A 21513-nucleotide genomic window follows, 5' to 3' on the forward strand; every position below is an offset into this window, starting at 1 on the left:
AATAACAGGTATTTGGGCTCCAATGGTGTCCCAGGGGAAAGATTTTGCATGACAAAGGTGTGAGGGTAAATGAGTTGTGTGCACTTAGAAACTTTTGTTTTTTTTTTTGTTCACAGTTTACATTGCTGCAGCTCTGTCAGTGCTATAGAGCTGGTATGAGTTAGGTGGCCGGCACCGGTAATGTTTCCCATGTACAGTTAATTGGAGAAATATGATTAGACAGAAAGATTTAGTAGTCTGGGTCATTAGAAAATACTGTTACCAGCCTGTTTCAGCACCTAATACGCCTATAGCTCGTTGTCATCTAGTTAGTTGGTCATTGATCATATTTTCCTCTTTTTAATGTCTGGGCTGCTCTGCTGTATTATGCGACTTTCCATTCCTTGCATTTTAGTAAAACATGAAAATGTCATTACTAAAGGATTTCATTGTAAAGGACACGCTTCCTTTCTGGACGTTACTGTGTGTGTCCTATGTGAGGATGCCATATCCCATTCATATTCCTGACATGCTCCACATAGTTCCTGCACCTATGGACAAGTTCCAGGCTACTGTCAGCCTCCAGCAGCATAGCTGGCATTATACAGAGCCTCCTAACACGCCGTGACTGAAGGCCTGAACCAAAGCTACAGAGAAAATAGAGCAAATAGCCCAAGTCTCTGCAGGATTTGGCTGCAGCACAAGCTGGCGTGTCAGATGGAAAGCTGAAGCGCTTCCTGTGTGTCAGGTTTTTTACGTCATTCCACTTTGTCCTTTGGGAGTCCCAATAAAATGATTCTGCACAGGAAAGGAGAATCCGGCTTGTGTGCAATGGAGAAATCAGGACGACATAGATTTTTGTAAAATCAAGGAAGAATTTTTTTTCAATATATTATTGGAAGCCATACTTGAACAATTTGGAAATATAAGTAGAATCCAATTTTGGATTGCAGCAGTAAAATCTTACTATCTCACCTAGCCAGTATGGGGGCTGAAGTGTAAATAATATACCAAGTAATATTAATAAGGACTTCTATAGCACCATCATGTTCAGTGGCCCTGTACAATACAAATACATGACGTATACACACAGGTTATTGGCAAAGACAAGATCAGATTTTTGTGTAGGCCTTTCGGGTAAAGACTCGGGGCCACACAGGGTGTTCTGTTGACAGAAACACATCCCTATTTATATTAAAAAGTGAAAATAAATGCTATACCACTTGTAATATTATAGTTGCTGTGTTGGTGAGTAGATTGTGTAATTGGCTGCTTTTACACGTTGGTGACAGTGCTTGTGTTGTCCAAAAATGATCAAATTGCATAAAACATGTCTACTACAACCTCCATGCAGTCGCTGGAATAGCTGTGGTTGCCATTGTTTAGTCTAGTGGCTCCATCTACTGGTCAGATATTTGATCAGCATGGTAAATAATGACATTCAAATACAGTACTTTGTTAAAAAATGTAATGTCTTCATGTCTACATATAAAAACAATTTACCTTATTTTTATATACTATATATATATATTTATATATGGGCAGCACGGTGGCTGAGAGGTTAGCACGCTGACCTTTGCAGTGCTAGGTCCTAGGCTCGAATCTTGGCCAGGACACTATCTGCATGGAGTTTGCAGGTTCTCCCTGTATCTGCGTGGGTTTCCTCCCACATCCCAAAAACATTCAGTTCGGTTAATTGGCTTCCCCCCAAAATTGACCTTAGACTGTAATAATTAACACTATGATGGTATGGTATTAGATTGTGAGCTCCTTTGAGGGATAGCTAGTGATATGACTATGGACATTGTACAGCACTGCGTAATATGATGGCGCTATATAAATACTGTGTAATAATAATATACCGTGCAAAAAATTGTGGCTGCCTGAGCAACTAATCATAACTCTCATCTAGAATATAGAGTGAAAATTGAAATATTTGGCAGTAAAATCTTATTTCAGTAATGAATATGCTCTGCACACAGTAGTAGTGAATAGACAAGTACCATCAATAAGTCGTATTGTAATGGATTCCTCTATACACACCCTATGTGGCTGTTGTCTGGATCTAATGCTGAGACAGCCGTGTAATCCACCGTGCAGGATGTGTTGTTATGCAATGGCTACACAAGTGTATGTGCGTAAATTGTTTATCTTTACAGGAGGCCATCTTAATCTGGTGTTAGTGACGCATGCCAATAGGGGTGTTAGGGGAGAGTCTTCATCAGAAGTTAATGACTTGGCTCCACCAAAGATAAAGCACTTTACAGAATTCAGAGCTGGACTTATAAAATGTTGCTGGCGTACTCTGAGAAAGAAAACCAAAAACAGCCTTTTGTCTGTCCTGTAGACCATGATTTCATGTTGTAATACATACAAATGTAGGACAAGTTCTTGGAATAAAGAATGGTCGTTGGTAATATTACCATTATAGGTAGAGCTGTGAAATGTGACAATCTGCTGTGATTTATTATAATACAAAGATGTTTTCTGGTTATTCAGCCGGGCCCTGATTCTTCTGGTGCCTGGACCACAAGACACCAGGACACATTGTATTGTGTTATTGTACATTGCACTGTGTTGTAATAAAGGGCCTTTGGAGTTTCAATGGAAATAAAATGGCTCTGCAGCGTGCTAACGTGTGTAATGTATATCGCCATGTGTTGTAATATACATTATAGTAACACATAGTGCCCTTGTGGTAGTTATTTAATATTTGTGTAGTTCCTCTATTTCTGTTTATCATAATACAATTGTGTTTTCATCATATCCTTTCCACTTCGGCTCTGTACACGTTAGATTTTTGTTGTTGGAAAGAATCTTTCACAATCTTTTCCAATGACAAAAGACTGAATGATGCATGAACAAGTGTTATGGTCGTTCGTGGATCCGCCAGGATGGATCCATTACCGATGTTGGACAAGCGCTGTACCCACGCCAGATTCTCATCCAATATCAGCCCTGAGAGATTATTAGACGAGAATCATCTGACGTGTGTACGTAGCCTAATATATAAGTAAGGTAAATATTTAAGGAAATAATAAGGTAATAAGGTAAATATTTTTTACTTCTTATCCCACTTTAAAGAGCTGAATTAATAAATTAGAGGTGCCACTACATAATGCTTTGGTTGCCATTAAGTTCCCCCTTACAGAACGTCTTGACAGGCACAGCAAGTGGAATGCTGTTTTTTAAAAATATCATTAACCATGTAAATATTTTTTGGCATCAGTTTATCTCTTTTAAATTATATATATATATATATATATATATATATATTCTTCACTATTAACAAAATAAAGCCTGGTGTACAAACAAAAAAACAAAACAAAAAATATATATATATATATGTATATATATTATTTATTATAGTGTGCTGCTGACATTACCATGTCTCAGATGTTTCTTTGACCTCTGTTACAGGGAAATTTGGCGGCACCCAGCAGCAATCTCCAGTCTTTTACAGGAAAACCTTTATACATACATAACCCATGCAATAAATATGGTAAATGTGTGCACCAGTCATTTTCTGCAATATTTATAAAGTATCAGTAAGCTTAGATGACATACTTAACAGTCGCTGAACTTTTTTTAAATGTATTTTCGTGAAAAAGGGGAAACGGAGTTGTATCACAAATCAACTTCTATACTTTTATTGTATCACTAACCAAAGTCCTTATAGATCTTATATTCAGATTTTATTATTATACAGCAAACATTTATTAGATTAATGTAAATATATAAGATGTGTTTTCTTCTGATAAACAAAGCCATCAAACATTTATAAACAGGACAAAAAAATAAAAAAAAATCACCCCCCCCCCAGGATTAGTATTTGGGCCTTTTCTTGTAAAGGCCAATGGCATTTCTTGTCTTTAAACACTAGAGGGCGGTATACACCAGCAGCAGAAATCATTCCCATTCACGTTCATATTTCTTGATACTTAACCATAAATACATACCGGTATATTCAGTTTATTCTACTTTCATATTTGGTGTCCCTAAAAAAGTAAAATGAAGATGTATTTTTCCTAATTGGTGTAGGAATTATATTATTATCATTATTGGCCCTTTAACTGTAATATGTTCCATTCTCTGTATAAAATGTTCCTTTTGTGCTGAATTACTAATAATGAGCTTTTTAGCTGGAATGTACTATTTGTTACATTTACTGCTTCTTCCCAGTTCAGTTGCATTGTTCCTTTACTCGCTTTGGAATAGTGCTGGTCAATAAAGAATTAAGGGGAAATAGCAAAAACAGACAGTCAATTACACTGGGGAACACATTTTTTGTTAAGTTAGATCTTACACTTGTTTTTTTACTAATTTTTGGGTATTGAATCCAGAAATTACCCCAGTTTTTTGCTATCACATCCAGTTTTTACGATACAGGGTACCCTCCATTTTGTCAAAAACATACAAATTTTACATTGAAAAAATAATGAAATAATAATTTGAATGTACTGTTTATTTAAATTTCTTTTGTTTACTTTGTTTTTATTTCATTTAAAAATTAATCAGGTAAACAGTTAAGGTAAAAATGTACGCTTATAATATTTCCTGGAGTGTTCAGTCTTAGGACAATCCCGCCGGATCCTCCAACAATAGTCAGCCATCATATGTACATCCCATCTACCCTGATACCCTCCTTACATGATCTTCACATCTTGGTGGAATTGTTCCTGGACAATTTCTGTGTAATTATTTACTCGTGTGTTTCTAAGAAAGTCCTTGACAATGGCTCTGAATGATAACCAAGCATTCTTTTCGACTTCTGACATTGTCCTGATGAAATGTTCATCTTTGATGAGCTGCCAAATCTGTGGACCATCAAACACACTGACCTTTATTTTTTCAAATGACAGGCTAGGAGATGCCAAAATGAGGTACTTACAACAGTCTCCTTCAGTTGGCAAAGTTTTATTGAACTGCTTCATCAGACCCCGTTTCATGTGCAGAGGCGGGAATATAACATTCTTTTTATCGACAAGTGGCTCATGTAGAATGTTTGGATCACCTGGTTTTAGGGCAGATCTCTGAGGCCAATTCATTTCCACCCAATGCCTCTCAAAAGCTCTGCTGTCCCACATGCACAGATAACAGGGATACTTGGTGTATCCGCATTGCTGACCAAGAAGGAAGCATACCATTTTAAGGTCAACACAGATGACCCAATTGTGTTGGTGATATTGCAACAACTCAATGACTCTCTATGTCTGCATATTCTTCACAAAGAGAAACTGAATGACCAATTGGGACTGACCCAAACATATTGCCATTGTGAAGAAGGGCACACTTTAAGCTCCGCTTTGAGTTATCAATGAATAGTTGCCATTCATTTGAGTTATAGATTGAAATTCCTAATTCCTCCATGAAACCAGGTATGTTATGGTAATACACAAAGCCACTGTCAGTTCTAAAGTACTGCAGAAATGCAATTTCTCTGGTTCGAAAATACAATACCTTCATTCTTTTTTCAAGTAAGTTTTTCTTACGCAGTCTTGATGCTAGGAGTTCTGAAGCCTTCTTCGATAGTCCCAAATCACGTGCCAAATCACTCAACTCATGCTGGTCGCTTACGAACATCATTGTTGTCACCTAGTTCATCACCATAATCATGTTCTTCAAGAGAGGGTAGTGTAACGAAAACCGGCACTGGGATTTCATCTGAATGAGCCACTGGGTGTATAGCCGATGGTACACTAAGATACTCTGTTACATTTATTGAAGTTTTCACTATACAAAAGTAACAGTCACCGAAATGATCTCCTGGCTCTCGCCAAACCATAGGCATACCAAATGGCATCTTATCACGTGTTCCCTTTGTCCACATCCGTAAAGCCTCGACACACTGTTTGCACACCTTATGAGGGGCCCAAGACTTATCTTGATCACCAAGTTTAACTTTGAAATATGCCAGATAGGCTTGCTCTACCAATGTGCTGATGTTCACCCTTTGACTGGGAATGGTGAAACTGCCACAGATATAACAAAATGAATCAGGTTTGTTTAGGCACTTAGGATGAGAAACAGCAGAGCCAGACATGATCTGAAAGAAAGGAAATACACGTATAGGTAGAAAAATAAATTTTGCTTATTCACTACGTAGAGCAGCGCACAACCTCTGACTGCACTTACGTCTTGCGTGTAAATGAATAGCCTTTACAAATCCATGCTACAGTAATCACAATAATATAAGCGGTAGGGAAAAAACGTGACGTGATAGAAGAAAACTAACTGCACTTTCAGGATTAGCATACCTGTTTTAGTGTAAATAGGCTTAAAAATTTAAGTCAACAAAAGTGTTATATAATTACTTTTTGAAATCACACCTACTGCCTTAAAAAAGTGTCTGCTTTTTAATGAAGACAGATACTTGCTAGAGCCCTCTAGCCTGTGGTAAAGTAACACGAAGGCCTCATCTAAAGCCTCCCTGTATCCCATAGTCTAGCTTTATTGTGCCACGTCCAGACCTACACCTTCATATCATGTACCTTTATATACCTTATGGAGCAGGACAATTTTTACATTCTTGCAACAGGCCTTATTAAATAAAGTCCACAGATTAGGAAGGAAATGAGATTTCTTTTGGCGGTTATAAAAATGAAAGAAAATGACTAGGCAGAACAAGTTTAATAAGGGTCTATTACAAAATGAATATACATCAAATAATACAAGTATAGTGTTACCTTTTATTACTTCATGACACCTGCAGACTAGCTGCAAATGTCATTTTGTACAGGAGCAGCTGAACTCAGAGAGTGGTACCTACTTTTTTCTACATTTAAAAATAAAGTGGTGGTGCTAATAATTAAACCCCCAGAAACCTCTCTGGTCATGGTCGCTGTGGAACAATTCATCCTTATGGGTAACTAACCTTTTTAATCAACAGTTATCCTGTGTGCCTCTTCTCTAGTAAGTAACACACCCTCCCCTTCCACAGATCAAGGCTGAGTACACACGCCAATTTTTTGTCCGAGACGAACGTTGCCCCGAACAACATTTATCAGTCTGTCCTGGCAGATCAATGATTTCTGTTCACTTCTATGGAGAAGAGCTTACCAGGCTGCAACTCGTAGAACAAAATGTCACTGTGTGTACAGCTCTACTTAACTTATCTGTCAATGGAAGCGATTGTAAAATTTTCCTGCAATGGAAATTCAACATTTGTACATAGCCTTTAGTGTTCTCCACAGCCCTCTTTAGCCAGGTGCACCACCCGGCACTTTTCAGTAACCACCCGACTTTTTTTGGATGGTTATGGAAGAGTTTGGTCACAATACAGGGACTGCCATCTGCCTAGAGCTTCTGGTTGAACACTAGGTTTATATATGAGTTCCAGTGACTGCAGTCCTGCTATTTGCATTCAACATCATCCTGGATGCACCTACAGACAATTAGTCTCTTCATCTAACCATTTCTAAAAGTATTTCACCCCAATATAAAAATTACCTGTAGTTTGCTATCATGTTAAATTCCCATCATGCTTTGCAGACTATATACAATTTTAAATTCACACGAAATGGGCTTGGACTAATGGAACTCAGAGGAAGGGTTGGAGGTGACTGACACAGAATGCGCTTTGAAGTCTCTGCAGTCTGTAGGTCTTGTTGTATCACATTACATAAATTTCATTTATTCTGCATAGCTACAGGCTACTTTTATTTGTACCTTAATAGGCGAAGAAGCTTCTATTCCTTTGAGCACGAATCATTTTCTCCGTAGTGTCATAATTTCATCAAATGGAGCTATAGGTCCATTTGGCCACCCAAAAGCAGAAAAAAAAGCTAAAATCCAGAAGAGCTGAAAATTGCATTTTCTTTAAACCTCTAACACCCTCTTTGTAAAAAAGTTGGACAGACAAAAATAGAATGTTCCCAGGCAAAGCTTTTACGTGGGTAATGAGGAGTTATTTGGATGTAAGTATCTCATTTCAATCCTGCCATTCAGCCCTCTTCTGTAGCTGGCTTTTGTGAGTTCACAAATTGGACCTGATCACCTGGAAAATGTCTTAACTTTACTAACAAGTCTCAGATATATTATGTGGTGTTCTTCCTGAAATAGATTTATGTGTTATCAGCAGGGAAGGATTTCAGCAGCCACCATAGTGTGTATTATATATAAAGAAAGGGGCTGTCTGCCCTTCTCTAATCTTCATACCTTCTGATCCAATGCCCCAATCAAGCAGCTTGTGATACCTGTGTTGTACTCCGTATTAAAAAGCTTGGGTCATGATGACCACCAGGCTACCGGCATTTTCAAGTGCTAACAAGAGGTTATTTGGGGTTGGACACAATACCCACAAAGCTGATATATATTGTGTGTATCCAAGGCTGTGGTAGGGAAGGGTTAAAACCTGTCAGGGTATATTTGGTGTTCCATTGGGGAGATCTCCCTTCACTTCCTGGAGACTTAATGGGAAGGAAGTAGTGGAAAATTCCTAAGTGAAGTGAAATCTGCTCTAATAGAGTTATCACTGCAATAAGTGTCCCCACTGGAAGACCATGTGGGGACATGTTTTTCTACCATGTTTGGATTTTTTTGTAATTTGTATTCTTTGTTACATATTTGTATCTCAAATTTTTTTTATTTTTTACAAATATTAAACAGTGTCACCAACTGAATAAAAGTAAAGGGAAATCCAAAACAAAGTTTCCGGGACAGAGAGGAAATCTTCCAACGAGGACACTTGTTCACATGATATCTGTTTAGGAAGTGTTTGCTCTCTCATTGGAATGATATCCTATCACTTCCTATTGAGTACACAGGACAGGGAAAGGGATATCCCCCTAATGAGACTCGGCTAAAAGTAAAAAACTAGCAACGCTTTTATCCCTCCCTTACTCTATATGAAATGGCAAAAAGTGTTGATAAATAATTGGGATATTGGGCCTAATTTATTAAAGCTCTCCAAGGCTGCAGAGGATACACTTTCATCAATGAAGCTGGGTGATCCAGCAAACCTGGAATAGATTTCCTAAAAGTAATTTGCTATGTGTTAGCAAATGTTTTGAATCCTAGAACAGATCCATTCTTGGTTTGTTGAATCACTCAGCTTTACTGATGAAAGTGTATCCTCTCAAGCCTTGGAGAGATGTACATGAGCGTAGTTTTCTTATGCCATGCACAAGTCTGCCTTGCCATGTACCTTAATGATATTGTGAGGATGACTGTTAAGGAGCTGTGTTTGACCTGCTTAGATTGGCATTTCATTTGTTTGTGCCCAGCATGGCCTAACTGAAATGCAGGTCACATGCAGCCTTTGCTGCATTCTATTCAGATGCAAGCTTTAACCAGGTTACCATTTAAACACAAACTTCAGTGTTTACCTGAGACCTCAACCAGAGCTGCAAAACTGCAACTTTGTTGTTAATGTTTGTTACATATTTTGTTTTTGTTATACCAAAACAGGATCTTCAAAGTTTCTTATGCCCTATTAGGAATGTTCAAAGCTTAATTGTTCCTATTGAATCTAGCAGTATTTACTAGAACATTTCATTATTAACTATGAGAATACTTTTCTTCCATGTTCTTGTATAAATTATAGACCACACACCATGGAAATAATGCCAATGGTACAGTGAGGCTGAGTCTAGACGGATGTTTTTAAAAACACATGTAAACTTTCCTAATGTGTTTATATGCCTTTTTAGGCACTTGGCTTGCCTTTAAAATTCTGGAAAACGACTATGCCCCGTTTTTCCGGCGTTTTTAACGTGTTTACATTTTAGGTGCCTAAAAACGTGGGCTAACGTCCCATTAAAGTCAATGGGGTTTAAATTTTTTAAGATAAAGCTCAAAAACATGCCTCAAGGAAACGTCCTGGTGTAGATTAGCCTATTGGAATGCACGGGGATTTCAAACATGGGCGTTAAAAGCCTCAGGTTAACAGGTTAAATGCCAGAGAAAACGTCCGTGTAGACTAAGCCTAACAGTAATTGAGAGAAACACGAGAAAGTCGCATACATGGGTACAAAACAAAAGTTTGGTCCATAATAAATATATATATATATATATATATATATATATATATATATATATATATATATCACCTTTTAATTTTTGTATTTAGTGCTGCATTTTTCTCTGTATAATTTTATAGCACAGTAAAAAAATAAAGTGCAGAAAACTGACCCCATGGCACCAAGCAGAACCTTAGAACTTCCAGTGGACCACAGTGAAACAATCCGAAGCCTGTGCAGAGCCAACAAACCCAATAGTGCAGTGATTACTGATTACAACTGTTATTTCACTGACATGTATTTATTATTATTTTTGTGTGATCATTCTGGCACTAAGGTAGATTTACACATAGCTTACACAAACACCCATATTTTCACAATAAATAGATGCAGCATTGTTGCCCACCTAGAAGTGCGGACGTGCAGGCCTCACCATTGTCCTTTTCAGGTAGCTTCCAGGTTGTCAGACCAGATCTATTTTTATTATCTCAGCAGCCATAGATCACACACACAGCCTTGTGCTGCATTTGCTCATACATATTCTATGTGTAGCTTGTCCCTGCAAATCACTGGGAATGTCTGTGACAGCAGCAAGGACTCCCACCCGCCTCACCACAAAATATCAGGCAAATTACAAAGCACAATAGAAGAAGTGTGCTAATTAATCTTCTCTCTGACTAGCTGCTGCTACAGGGATTCCATTACTAAATGTCAGAAAAAGAGAGAGAGGAAAGCAATGTTCTAGGGAGATTTAGCATCTTCAGCCAATCAGAACACCCCGTTCATAATGCTGACTTTATTCCATCCGAACTGCTTTATGAAGTGCGCTGATTGGCTCACAAAAAGATTTGTGGGCGGCTCCCTTTAGCAGTGTTTATGGCTTTCCTTGAAGGTCCCTATTTTGTGCTCTTGGCACAGAAAGTCTTCTCAGCAGCAGAGCATCTTGGCATACATAATTCATCAGGACCTGGTGCACAGGAAACATGCTGATTCCCAGCTCTGTGGATTGCTCTTCCTGCATATCTGCTTTCCTGCAGCTCCTACTGGACTACCAGCACCCTCTGGATCTGTACAAATGGGATTCATACAAGCTGAATGCTGCTCAAAGGGATTTTATGACACGATGCAGTGTCTGTACCTAAATCCAATTTTGGAATCGAAGTGACAAAAAGGAATTTTTGAAACTATCAGACTTTTTATTTGTGTTTGATTCATATAGTTTTTCTTTCTTTTTTTTGCTGGTATACAATCTCTATCAAAATGCCTGAAGCCAATTATTTGCTGTCTGTGTCTTGGGGCTACATCAAGGTAAATGATGATAATGTGCAGTACTGTGTAGAAGATGGTTTTGGTTTATTGAGCTGCTCTCTGTCCCTTGCAGAATTGTCTGTAGTCCCAGAATCCATCTTTGCTCATTAAGATATGATTGCATGGACTTATGTCAGATGTGTGTTTGTTGATTGCACATGCAGCCAGATCTTCCCCAGTAACATGACATAATACATTGACTGGAGGTAGTGTGACTGTTTACATCTGTACATGTGCAGTGTATATTGTGCTTTGCTGATGCCAATAAATCGATACATTTCATACACTAACCTGATATTTTCTTGGAAGCAATAAAGGTTGAACTGCTGTTTGCTGTAATCATTTTTTTAATACCATGCTAAAAATGTCTGCTTTAGCATAAACTTATATATATAAAAATACTATAAATTCACCCAGCCTCATTCACTGCGTGAATCCTGTCTTCTAAAACCTGCGCTGACCAGTTCACTTTATAAATAAAACATCGGACTGTTTATGGCTTGCTGATTCAGTTTTTTGTGTGGCCTGCTGTTGATTATTTTCATTTGTTACACTAATAGTTAGCTCTTATTGACTTGGGAATTAGGGAGCGATATGAAACCTTCCTCTAAACCAATTAGATTGTGTACAATCATTGAATATTGATCACACCTATTTTTAGACCCCTTGGCCAGGGATAAAATCTAATTACAATCAATGCCTGTGAAAAATGAACATTTTTGGAAAAGAAGCATGTGTCACCTATATCCTTACCATCGGTCTCCCCACTTCCATTACATTAACCATCTGCCTATCAATGAGGTGCATTATACCTGTTTTGTAGTTGTAGCATGCTAATCACTGCTAGGGTATTGTTGGATCTCAAAACCCAGAGGGTTAATTAGGCTTTCACTGCTTAAAAATGGCAGAACAGGACTGAAATGGAAAATGAGATTTGCCAAGTTAGGATATTAGAAAGGAAGGTAACTGTTTAGGTTTTCCCCTAAGGATTCACAAAGATGTCATACCTGCTCTGATTGTGTGTGCCTTATGTTTATGTGTCTGTTTTGGAAAGATGAGTAAATATTTAATAATAAAAAAAAGGCTGGATAGATAGATACCTGCCTGTTGGGTAGGTTATGGAGAGATGGATGAGTTGATTGGTAGGTAAATGATAATATTTTCCGTTATATTGATTTGGGCTTCCTCCCTGCATAGAGAATGATGTGCACATGTTAAAATTTCATGTCAGCATTTTTCCTCTGCGGTTTAGGTTTTTATCACCCACCTCACCCACTGTCTTCATAGCATTATGTGCTCACCTTTACTCTCAATTCTGCACAGATCTTCTTATGTGAGAGCCTGCATTTAGTCAATGCTGAGAATGTGCATAAGATTCTGCATGACATCTTTTTTATTTTTGTATTGCATGCACAATAAAAGGGACAATTTCAGCAAAGTTCAATATCTTTTAATGATCAGATCTGTTAGGAATGAGTGTTAATATATGCTGCTCAGGAACAAAAAATCACACAAAGCATAGAACATGCACATCTATGAAGCTCCATTGTGCTGATAGGCATCCTCTTTGTATCAGGGCTGCCATAACACAGATGCAGGTACAGCCATTAGTATGGGTAGAGGCTGCAGATAGAGGTAATTCCTAGTCATTCTTACTGTGAAATCCACTTAATGCATCAGATCATTTTGCTTATGTGAGAGCTAGTGGATGTAAAATGTAAAGAATATGCCATAATTAAAAATAGAATTGCACTATGTTCCATACAGAAGGGATATGCAGCAGTGCAGCATGTCTTTTTGAAATTCAGACAAAGCCATTTAGTCAAACCAAATGATATGCAGCCAACAGCTGCATACGTTATATCATGTACTACACTACACTTGTGAGCTTGCAGGACACCCCTGACTTCACCAATTCACCAATGCAAGACACCCCTGACTGAAGACAATGCACCAATGCAGGACACACCTGACTGTATATAATGCACCCAGACATGACTCCCCTAACTGAATATAATGCACCCAGACCACTCCCCTGACTGCATTTAATGCACCTATGCAGGACACCCCTGACCGAATATAATGCACCCAGGCGAAACACCCTTGGCCTGAATATTGTGCACCCAGGCAGGACACCCCTGACTGAATATAATTCACCCAGGCAGAACACCCTTGGCCTGAATATATTGCACCCAGGCAGGACACCCCTGACCGAATATAATGCACCTAGACATTACTCCACTGACTGAATATAATGCACCTTTGCAGGACACCCCTGACTGAATATAATGCACCCTACAGAACACCCCTTACTGTATATAATGCACCCAGGTAGAATACCCCTGGCCGAATATAATGCACCCAGGCAGAACACCCTTGGCTGAATATATTGCACCCAGGCAGAACACCCCTGGCCTGAAAATAATGGACCCAGGCAGAACGCCCCTGACTGAATATAATGCACCCAGGCAGAACACCCTTGGCCGAATATTAGAATATTATGCACCCAGGCAGAACACCCTTGGCCGAATATAATGCACCCAGCCAGGACACCCCTGACCGAATATAATGCACCCAGACATGACTCCCCTGACTAAATATAATGCACCTATGTAGGACACCCCTGACCGAATATAATGCACCCCTGACTAAATATAATGCACCTATGTAGGACACCCCTGACCGAATATAATGCACCCAGACATGACTCCCCTGACTAAATATAATGCACCTATGCAGGACACCCCTGACTGAATATAATGCACCCTTACAGAACACCCCTTACTGTATATAATGCACCCAGGAAGAACACCCCTGGCCGAATATAATGCACCCAGGCAGAACACCCCTGGCCGAATATAATGCACCCAGGCAGAACACCCTTGGCCGAATATAATGCACCCAGGCAGAACACCCTTGGCCGAATATAATGCACCCAGGCTGGAGACCCCTGGTCTGAATATATTGCACCCAGGTTGGACACCTCTGACTAATGGAAAACTCCCGTTTGATTGCAATTTACCAATGCAGGATTCTGCTGACTAAAAGAAAAATTGACTATACAATGCAGCAGACTCCTGGATGAATCCAATGTAACCATGCAGTTCACTCCTAAACGCAATGTACATTCCAAGCTGAATCAATGCAGTACACTTCTGACTTACCATACAATGCATTCATGGCAGAATATAGTGTAACCATAAAGTGCATTCCTAAAAAAATAAATCATAAATAAACTCTTTGCTGATTGTTGTATCTGTGAGAGACTCCTGACTGACTACAATGTGTTTTGTGACAATGCAGAATACTTCTGACTGAATTTAATGAATTAACAAAGTATGCGTACTGGTAAAATGAAGCAGCCAAGTGATTGGATTTTATTATATTTTGGATGTTCAGTTATAGATGTTCAGTCATAATTGCAGTTATGACATTAAAATATTTATTATTATTTATAACAAGTACAAAATAACCTTTAAACCAAGCCATCCATGATGTCTATATCTGATTTTAAGGTGGAGTATTAAGTTCTCCAAGATTACAACACAAAATCTAAATTCAGATTTTAGGCGGGTTCTGACAGCTTTAAATATCTGTTATGTGTGTTAGAAGTCTAATAAGCTTAAAAAATTGTACTGCACTGAACAGTATTAGGAAAAGCAGTAAGATTTTAGTGCCTCTTTTGTGGGCTTTGAAGATTAATTTATCCATAATGCGTACAGCTTTAGGACAGGTCCTTGATTGAAAGTGTTCTATTGCTGATGCAGAAATACATTGGTGTACAAAGTCCGTGCAACATTTTATTTGTAACTGGAGTCTATGGTTAACACACATGAGCAGAGCAGGGGCATTATATATATATATATTCGTCCGATGTTCATCAAGCCACAAGTTTGTGTATGATCTATTATGGTTAATATTCCAAAAGGTTGTTACAAATATTTTTTGTTCTCGGGTTACCATGTGTGCCTTTTCTCTATGAGAAGCAAGGTAGAGCAAGCAACCCGTTGCTACTGTCAGCTATTTTGGAAATAAAATACCAATCAGGCTGAAACAAATGGCGAGCACTAATGCATTCTGAGCAGAGTATTCATGAGAATGTAATGGGGGGGAAATAGTAAAACAAACATAGGAATTGGTTACAAAGCAGTATATATAAGGTGTAGTGAAAACAATTAGGCTAAAAGTTGTAAAGTCAACAGGAGAATTGAGAAAGATGACCCCCAGGTCACATTTGCCTTTTACCTGATCAATTTATGGGGTAAGAAGGAAGTTATAGATGATCCACATTTCCGATTTTCAAGAACAAGTGATGAATATACATTTGCTGTTATTATTTCCCATACTCTTGTAATTCAAGCAAAACATTCAGCACTATACTTGTAGTGTGCCATGCACATCAGTAAAATATGAAACCTAGGCACTTCTTTCATAAAAGCCCAAGTTTATTATATCCAATAAAACACTGTACATGCTTATGTGCTTTGAATATTAGTTATGACTGAGAACTTTTTGCTTCAAATGTTTTCATTGGTAATTTTACCCGTGTATGGATGAAATCATTGGTGTGACCGAAAGTTTTCATATCCTGCGATTAGCTGTTGTAAGTCACCTGCAGGCATATTTGTGGACCTGCAGTGGATTTAGCATTCCGGCACATTATGTATTTTTATTCATATTTCTCCTCTCCATCAGAAGTAACAGTATAACATATGGACTATAGCCTGACAGACACCTAGGGTTAACACATGCAGCCTTGTGCACGCCACAGTACAAATGCCAGACCGTTACTATTAAATATGACTTTGATTTCATTGCATGATAGGTAACCTAATTTCAGATATTGTCATGTTATTTAAAACAAGCAAGACTTGTCAAGTTTTTGTTCTGGTGGAATTATTTATTACAATAAACTCACAACTTTACAGGTCTGCACAAGAGGCTCCAAAACCAGTTTAAGCATCCCAAGATTTACTTAAATTTACAACTTCCTTCCTTTGCGGTCCTCTGATCACTGCTAGAACACCCACACATCTTTACTAAGGCAACAGTGTGCAAAAGTGCAGCTATCCACAAAAAACAAATATTTCTTTATTCCATTCCAACAGCAAACCTGCAAAAGCTTAGATAACTGTACAATGGTCACTTGTATCTAGATATCCATATTTCCATAACTAATTAGTAAGCATCACATAAGTGGACCTATGTGCTGCTACCAGAGGTTGTTCTACTAGTCTCAGGTAATCCATTACCCTCCAATTTACCGCAGGAACCGATAGATCTTCAAATGTTGAAGTACCCAGCTATATCTATGTGTTGATGCCACCTATACCAGTTTGATCCTGGTTCTTTTCAACTTTTATAGAGATTGGTTCATCAACTTCAGTTGTTCAGCTGTCAATATAGACATAGTAATTATTTCTTCAAATCTTTTATTTTATTTCCATCCATTACTGCTAACAGCAGCAGTTATGTTCATTGTCTTTTTTTTTCCCCCCACACCATCCGCCTACATTGTAGCTTGCCACTGATTCTTTTCCTACTGATTAAACAGAGAGCTCTATTACCATTGAAAAATGACTGTTATCACATATTAGTACTGAAACACTTTTATACCTCACATTTATACAAAAAATAAAATATGCAATAGAACAAACTCTTACCTGAAATCTATGGCACACCTGGTTGTCTAATTATTTCCTACTATAGCTCCAATGAGGCACATTAGGGAATTTGTTTGAACAATGAACAGATTAGCTATCTAGGGATGTAGAAGGAGAATTTTAATTGGACAAATCTTGTACTTAGGGATTTAATGTGTTCCAAACATCAGTCAACTATTATTCTGGAAGTTCGAAATGTGTTGGTTAATCATTGTGTTCTAGTAATGTTACCGTCTTGAATATTCGTAATATCTAGTGTTTCCCCTTTCTTTTATGTGAATACATGATACTATATTGTAGAAAAAAAAAAAGCTTGGTATGTGTGTATGTATGTATATGTGTATGTGTGTATATACAAATATATATCACCTATGGAGGAATTGGGCTGAGCTACATCTGGAATACAGTATTTCTTGAGGACTCCACTACTGAAAATTCCTCTTCGTATTTCCTGGCTTTATTTTGCTCATCCTCAAAATCAATGCACCTGTTACATTCCCCAAATAGTAAAACACATTTGATAAAAGTGTAACCCCCCCAATAATTGTTAAGGTAGGTAGGAAAGACCTAAACACTAAAGATTTATGAAAACAATAGCTTCTGCATTACAACAATCAATGTATTTGAATGAGTTGCCTAACATGTCACATCAGTCCAAAAAACACGTCTGCACTATTTTCTGGAGCGCAGCACAATATAGTGTTGTAGCCATACCTTGCAGCACAGTATGGTAGATAAAGTGCGTTGGTGCTATAATGAATGAATAGCAACTTGAGATGTGTGCGGCTCTGTGAGGCAGTAACTTATGTTATTGGAACAAACTTTTGAGCCTTTAAAGCACACCTGTGCCAAGGCGTGCATTGACCTGTTTACAGATTCCTAATAAACAGTAAAAGAATTTGTAAACAAGATGTCACTGACCTCTCTAGCTGCTTTTACTGTGAAGTTATGTCTTCCCAAAGAATACTCCATACTCGTTGGTTTTACTTTGATTCTTACAATTCTGTTTTCATAAAAAAACCTGTGTTGTGATCTTGGAATGATTTTTTTGAGATCTTTAGTAATACCGAGTTGAAGTTGCATAGACATTGAGCCATGATTTCAGGTTTCACAATACTACCTGTAGTGAAATCTTGTTGTTTGGTTTACCCATAGAATACAGTGATGATCTGTGAGGTTTGTAGTATTTTACTGGTCTTACTCCAGTTTATTATATGTGGCTGTATGAGTTGGGGCTCTTTATATTTCTCAATGAAGTGGTCATTTAGTAAATATACCTTTTATCACAATTCCTCTTAAACACTTCGGCTATTTCTGAGGGTTTTATTTGTGATGAGTGTTAAAAGTTATTAGGTATTTCCTAGCAGTTTTGTCAGTTTGGAATCGAGTAGCGTACAGAGTTGCCAATCACACATTGTACACAGGCTGTTACAGAGCTGTGTCAGGGTACACTGTATGATTGTTCATACACGTGAGAAATATTTTCTCTATGGCTTTATTGTGCCAAATATTCAGAATGAAAAAAAAAACAACCTGGATATGTCCATGTGGGCTCTTTATACTTTTATTATGATAATTATTACCTAACTAATTGCCCGAAGAAAATATAAAATGTTTACATGCCTTGGTGCAAATAATGGCAAAAGCTTTGTTTTAGCCACTTGTATTTACTTAGTGGTCTTTTAACATTATTTTATTCTTGGTACTTTTGCTCTACAGTCATAAGAAATGCACACTGAATGCCCCCATTTAAAGCCACAGTGTTCTCCCCAGCCCCTTTCAGCTGGGCGCACCACCCGGCACTTTTTAGTAACCACCCGACTGTTTCTAAAGGTTTGGATCAATACAGGGTCTGCCACCCGGCTTAAAAAAAATTCTGGGTTAAACACTGATAACCATTTGTATAAACTCTAAGTATCTTCATATAAATAGGACTACTATTCTACAAAAGAGAAAGAACATTGTTTATGCTTTCTTTATAACTTACAGTATATCACCGGGACACTGCATTTTGGGCTAGATTGACAGGTATTTTCTGTCCTTGTTTCAAATGTTTAAATGTAAAGGAAAGCAATGCAGCCTCCACATGTTAGGTGGTAATTTGCACAAAAAATTTCATTTTTTTGTATTTGGGTTTAGATACATTTTAGCTATGATTACCAGGCAACACACCTTTGAGAAGGAGAGCTCAGCAATATCTCTTTAGCGTTCTCCTTTACAGATATTTTTTATAATATATTTGTGTATTCATTGTTTTTTTTTTCTTTGTTTTATAGTTCAAAAGAATGCTCAACCGGGAGCTCACCCACCTATCAGAAATGAGCCGGTCCGGCAACCAAGTTTCCGAATATATTTCAAACACCTTTTTAGGTAAGCAAGTTTTCTACTCTTCCTCCCTCCCTCCTGCATTGATTAATTCTGCTAATTCTCCCTTCCCTGCCAGCAGATTACAACAAGCTTACATGTTTATCACAGTCTTTTATAGATGTCATCCAGTTACATAAGTGGACAGCTCCTTATGTCATAAGCAAAGGAAACTTTACCATAGAGTTTCTTAGTTTCCTGTCTAATTGGCCTCCCTGCAATTCCCTATGAGCTGCTGTGTTTGTGGGTTGCTGTGTTGAGAATAGGGACCTACGTCAGCCTCACATTAACTCTTTCTTCTCTGTAGCCTTGCAGTGTATTTGTTTGCTATATACACTGGGATTATTGTATAGAAAGTGTCTGAAGGAAAAATTATTCCATTATTCTTGTTACCTTAGCAATCAGTCGCAGCCTTCCTCTAAAAAATACAACCCCAGTAAAAAAGAAGTAAATTAATTGCTGTGGTGGTCTAAGAAGCAACTGTGATAAAGTCAGAATCTCAATTTTCTTCATCTTAAAGTCAATTAAAGCCAGATTTAGCATTAGTCCCAGGGTTTCATGGTGGGGTGCCAGGTGTTTTTATCATAAGTCCCTTGTTGTCTTAGAATACCACCTTACTGCATCCTTACTTCTTCAGATTCACCATAAGGCACAATCTAGGTCAGTTTGAGGGTGCCGGCCAGATTGCTGCAGAAGCAAAATCTGAAGCATTTGACATTCCCTAAAGCTTCTCTTAGATGCCCACATTTCTTCCTAAGAACACCAGTGCAAAAACATTTGCCAGTTTTTTAAAAATGTCCCTCGGACCCAGGGTACATAATGTAACGTGCCTAAGTGTCCTCATGGATTTAGTCTGTTGCCTTCTTCCATTCTATGGATGAGAAGAGAAAAACAATGGCTCCCATTGCATAGATTAGGATCACTAACTGAAAACTGTGAGCTATAGTGTACAATACCAGTGTACAATGAGCTCATTATTGACCCTCAGGTTGATGCACACAGCCCAGTTCCTAGTTGATAAATGTATTATTCTGGTAAATCATGTTAAAAATTGATCTGTTTATGACCAAATTTTTGCTGCAAAAGTTGACTTGTCACAGACTTGGCTTTCGGCCCGCAGAGAATTCTTACATAAGAAAATATTAATGAAAACCTGTAAGCTATATTGTTTGCCAAATAGAATGAATTTATTAAAATTGTTTGCATTTCCCACATCATTCTGAATACAACTGCCAGTATTAATGCAGGTTGGAAAATAAAGGACTTGGTTTGTTGCTCTAAGCGACACTGAAATGTTCCCTTTACCTGGTTAAATGAATCTCATGAAATGGACCACATAAAGCCTTTTGCATGAAAGTTTTAGGAAATTGAAACGTTGATTATAGATAAAGGTTTTCTGTCAAGTTACAACAAATGCAATACAAAAGTAGAGGAGGTGACAGAATATAATGATTAGATGGTATTTAGGTGAATACGTGTTCTGAGGATATGATGGTGTTGAGGTTTGCAGCCTCCTATTTAGCTTATATTTGAAAACAATTATGTGTAATGTTTTGCTGTGGAGTTGCCAATCTTGATTTACCAAATGTGTAGATGGTCACTTTGCTCAGTGAAGCAGTTTTCATATCCGAGTGTGCCGGGACATTAAAGAAAAGGAATATCCCAGAATAAGGATGTAAACCTAACTTCATTCTAGTTAAAGAGAGCTTTTTTGGGAGAGGACCTAAATAGAAAGTAAGCAAATTACTACCCATTATCCTTACTGTATGGGTTAATTGCAGCAGAATGGACATGCAGCATTTGCAGTGCACAGAACATGCTGGGATGTCATGTTGGCAGGTAGAAGTGCAATGAAGCATTGGCATCCCTTGCCGGTAGGAGGGAGATTTGATAAATATGACACTGTCAACATCAGAGTGCAGAAAATACCGAGTTCAAACAGCCGCAAGAGGATGGTGGGGGTGGAATCCCCCTGCAATATCGTCAGCATGGAAATCTCTCCAAGACAGGAATGAAACGCTCAAGGAGACTTCAATGTGATTTCCTGATATTTTCTCAGCTGTAATATATCAAAAGATGACAGTTATTTTATGGAGGAAAATGTCTATCAGCCAGTTTCACATCTAGTACACAATTCTCAGTATATTAAACAATTAGGATCTCCTCTAGAATATACGTATAGTAATATTTGTCTACATATATTATGTCTATTAAAAAAAAAAAAAATAACAATTCATGTA

At 38.0% G+C, this 21513-nt stretch overlaps 1 protein-coding gene across 6 annotated transcripts in view; it reads left to right on the plus strand.

Moving 5' to 3' along the window:
• The window catches only part of PDE4D (phosphodiesterase 4D), a 743908-nt gene that overhangs the window by 705950 nt on the left and 16445 nt on the right, over positions 1-21513 (plus strand). For 5 of the 6 annotated variants that reach the window (XM_072416390.1, XM_072416392.1, XM_072416389.1 and 2 more), the window contains one exon: positions 19186-19279. In XM_072416390.1, coding sequence (XP_072272491.1) covers positions 19186-19279 — 94 coding nt within the window. Of the gene's footprint in view, positions 1-10606; positions 11247-19185; positions 19280-21513 lie in introns of those variants that run through there. The other variant, XM_072416395.1, reaches the window with a different exon arrangement.

The sequence above is a fragment of the Pyxicephalus adspersus genome, chromosome 6, assembly GCF_032062135.1.
Source record: "Pyxicephalus adspersus chromosome 6, UCB_Pads_2.0, whole genome shotgun sequence".
NCBI classification, from domain to species: Eukaryota; Metazoa; Chordata; class Amphibia; order Anura; family Pyxicephalidae; genus Pyxicephalus; species Pyxicephalus adspersus.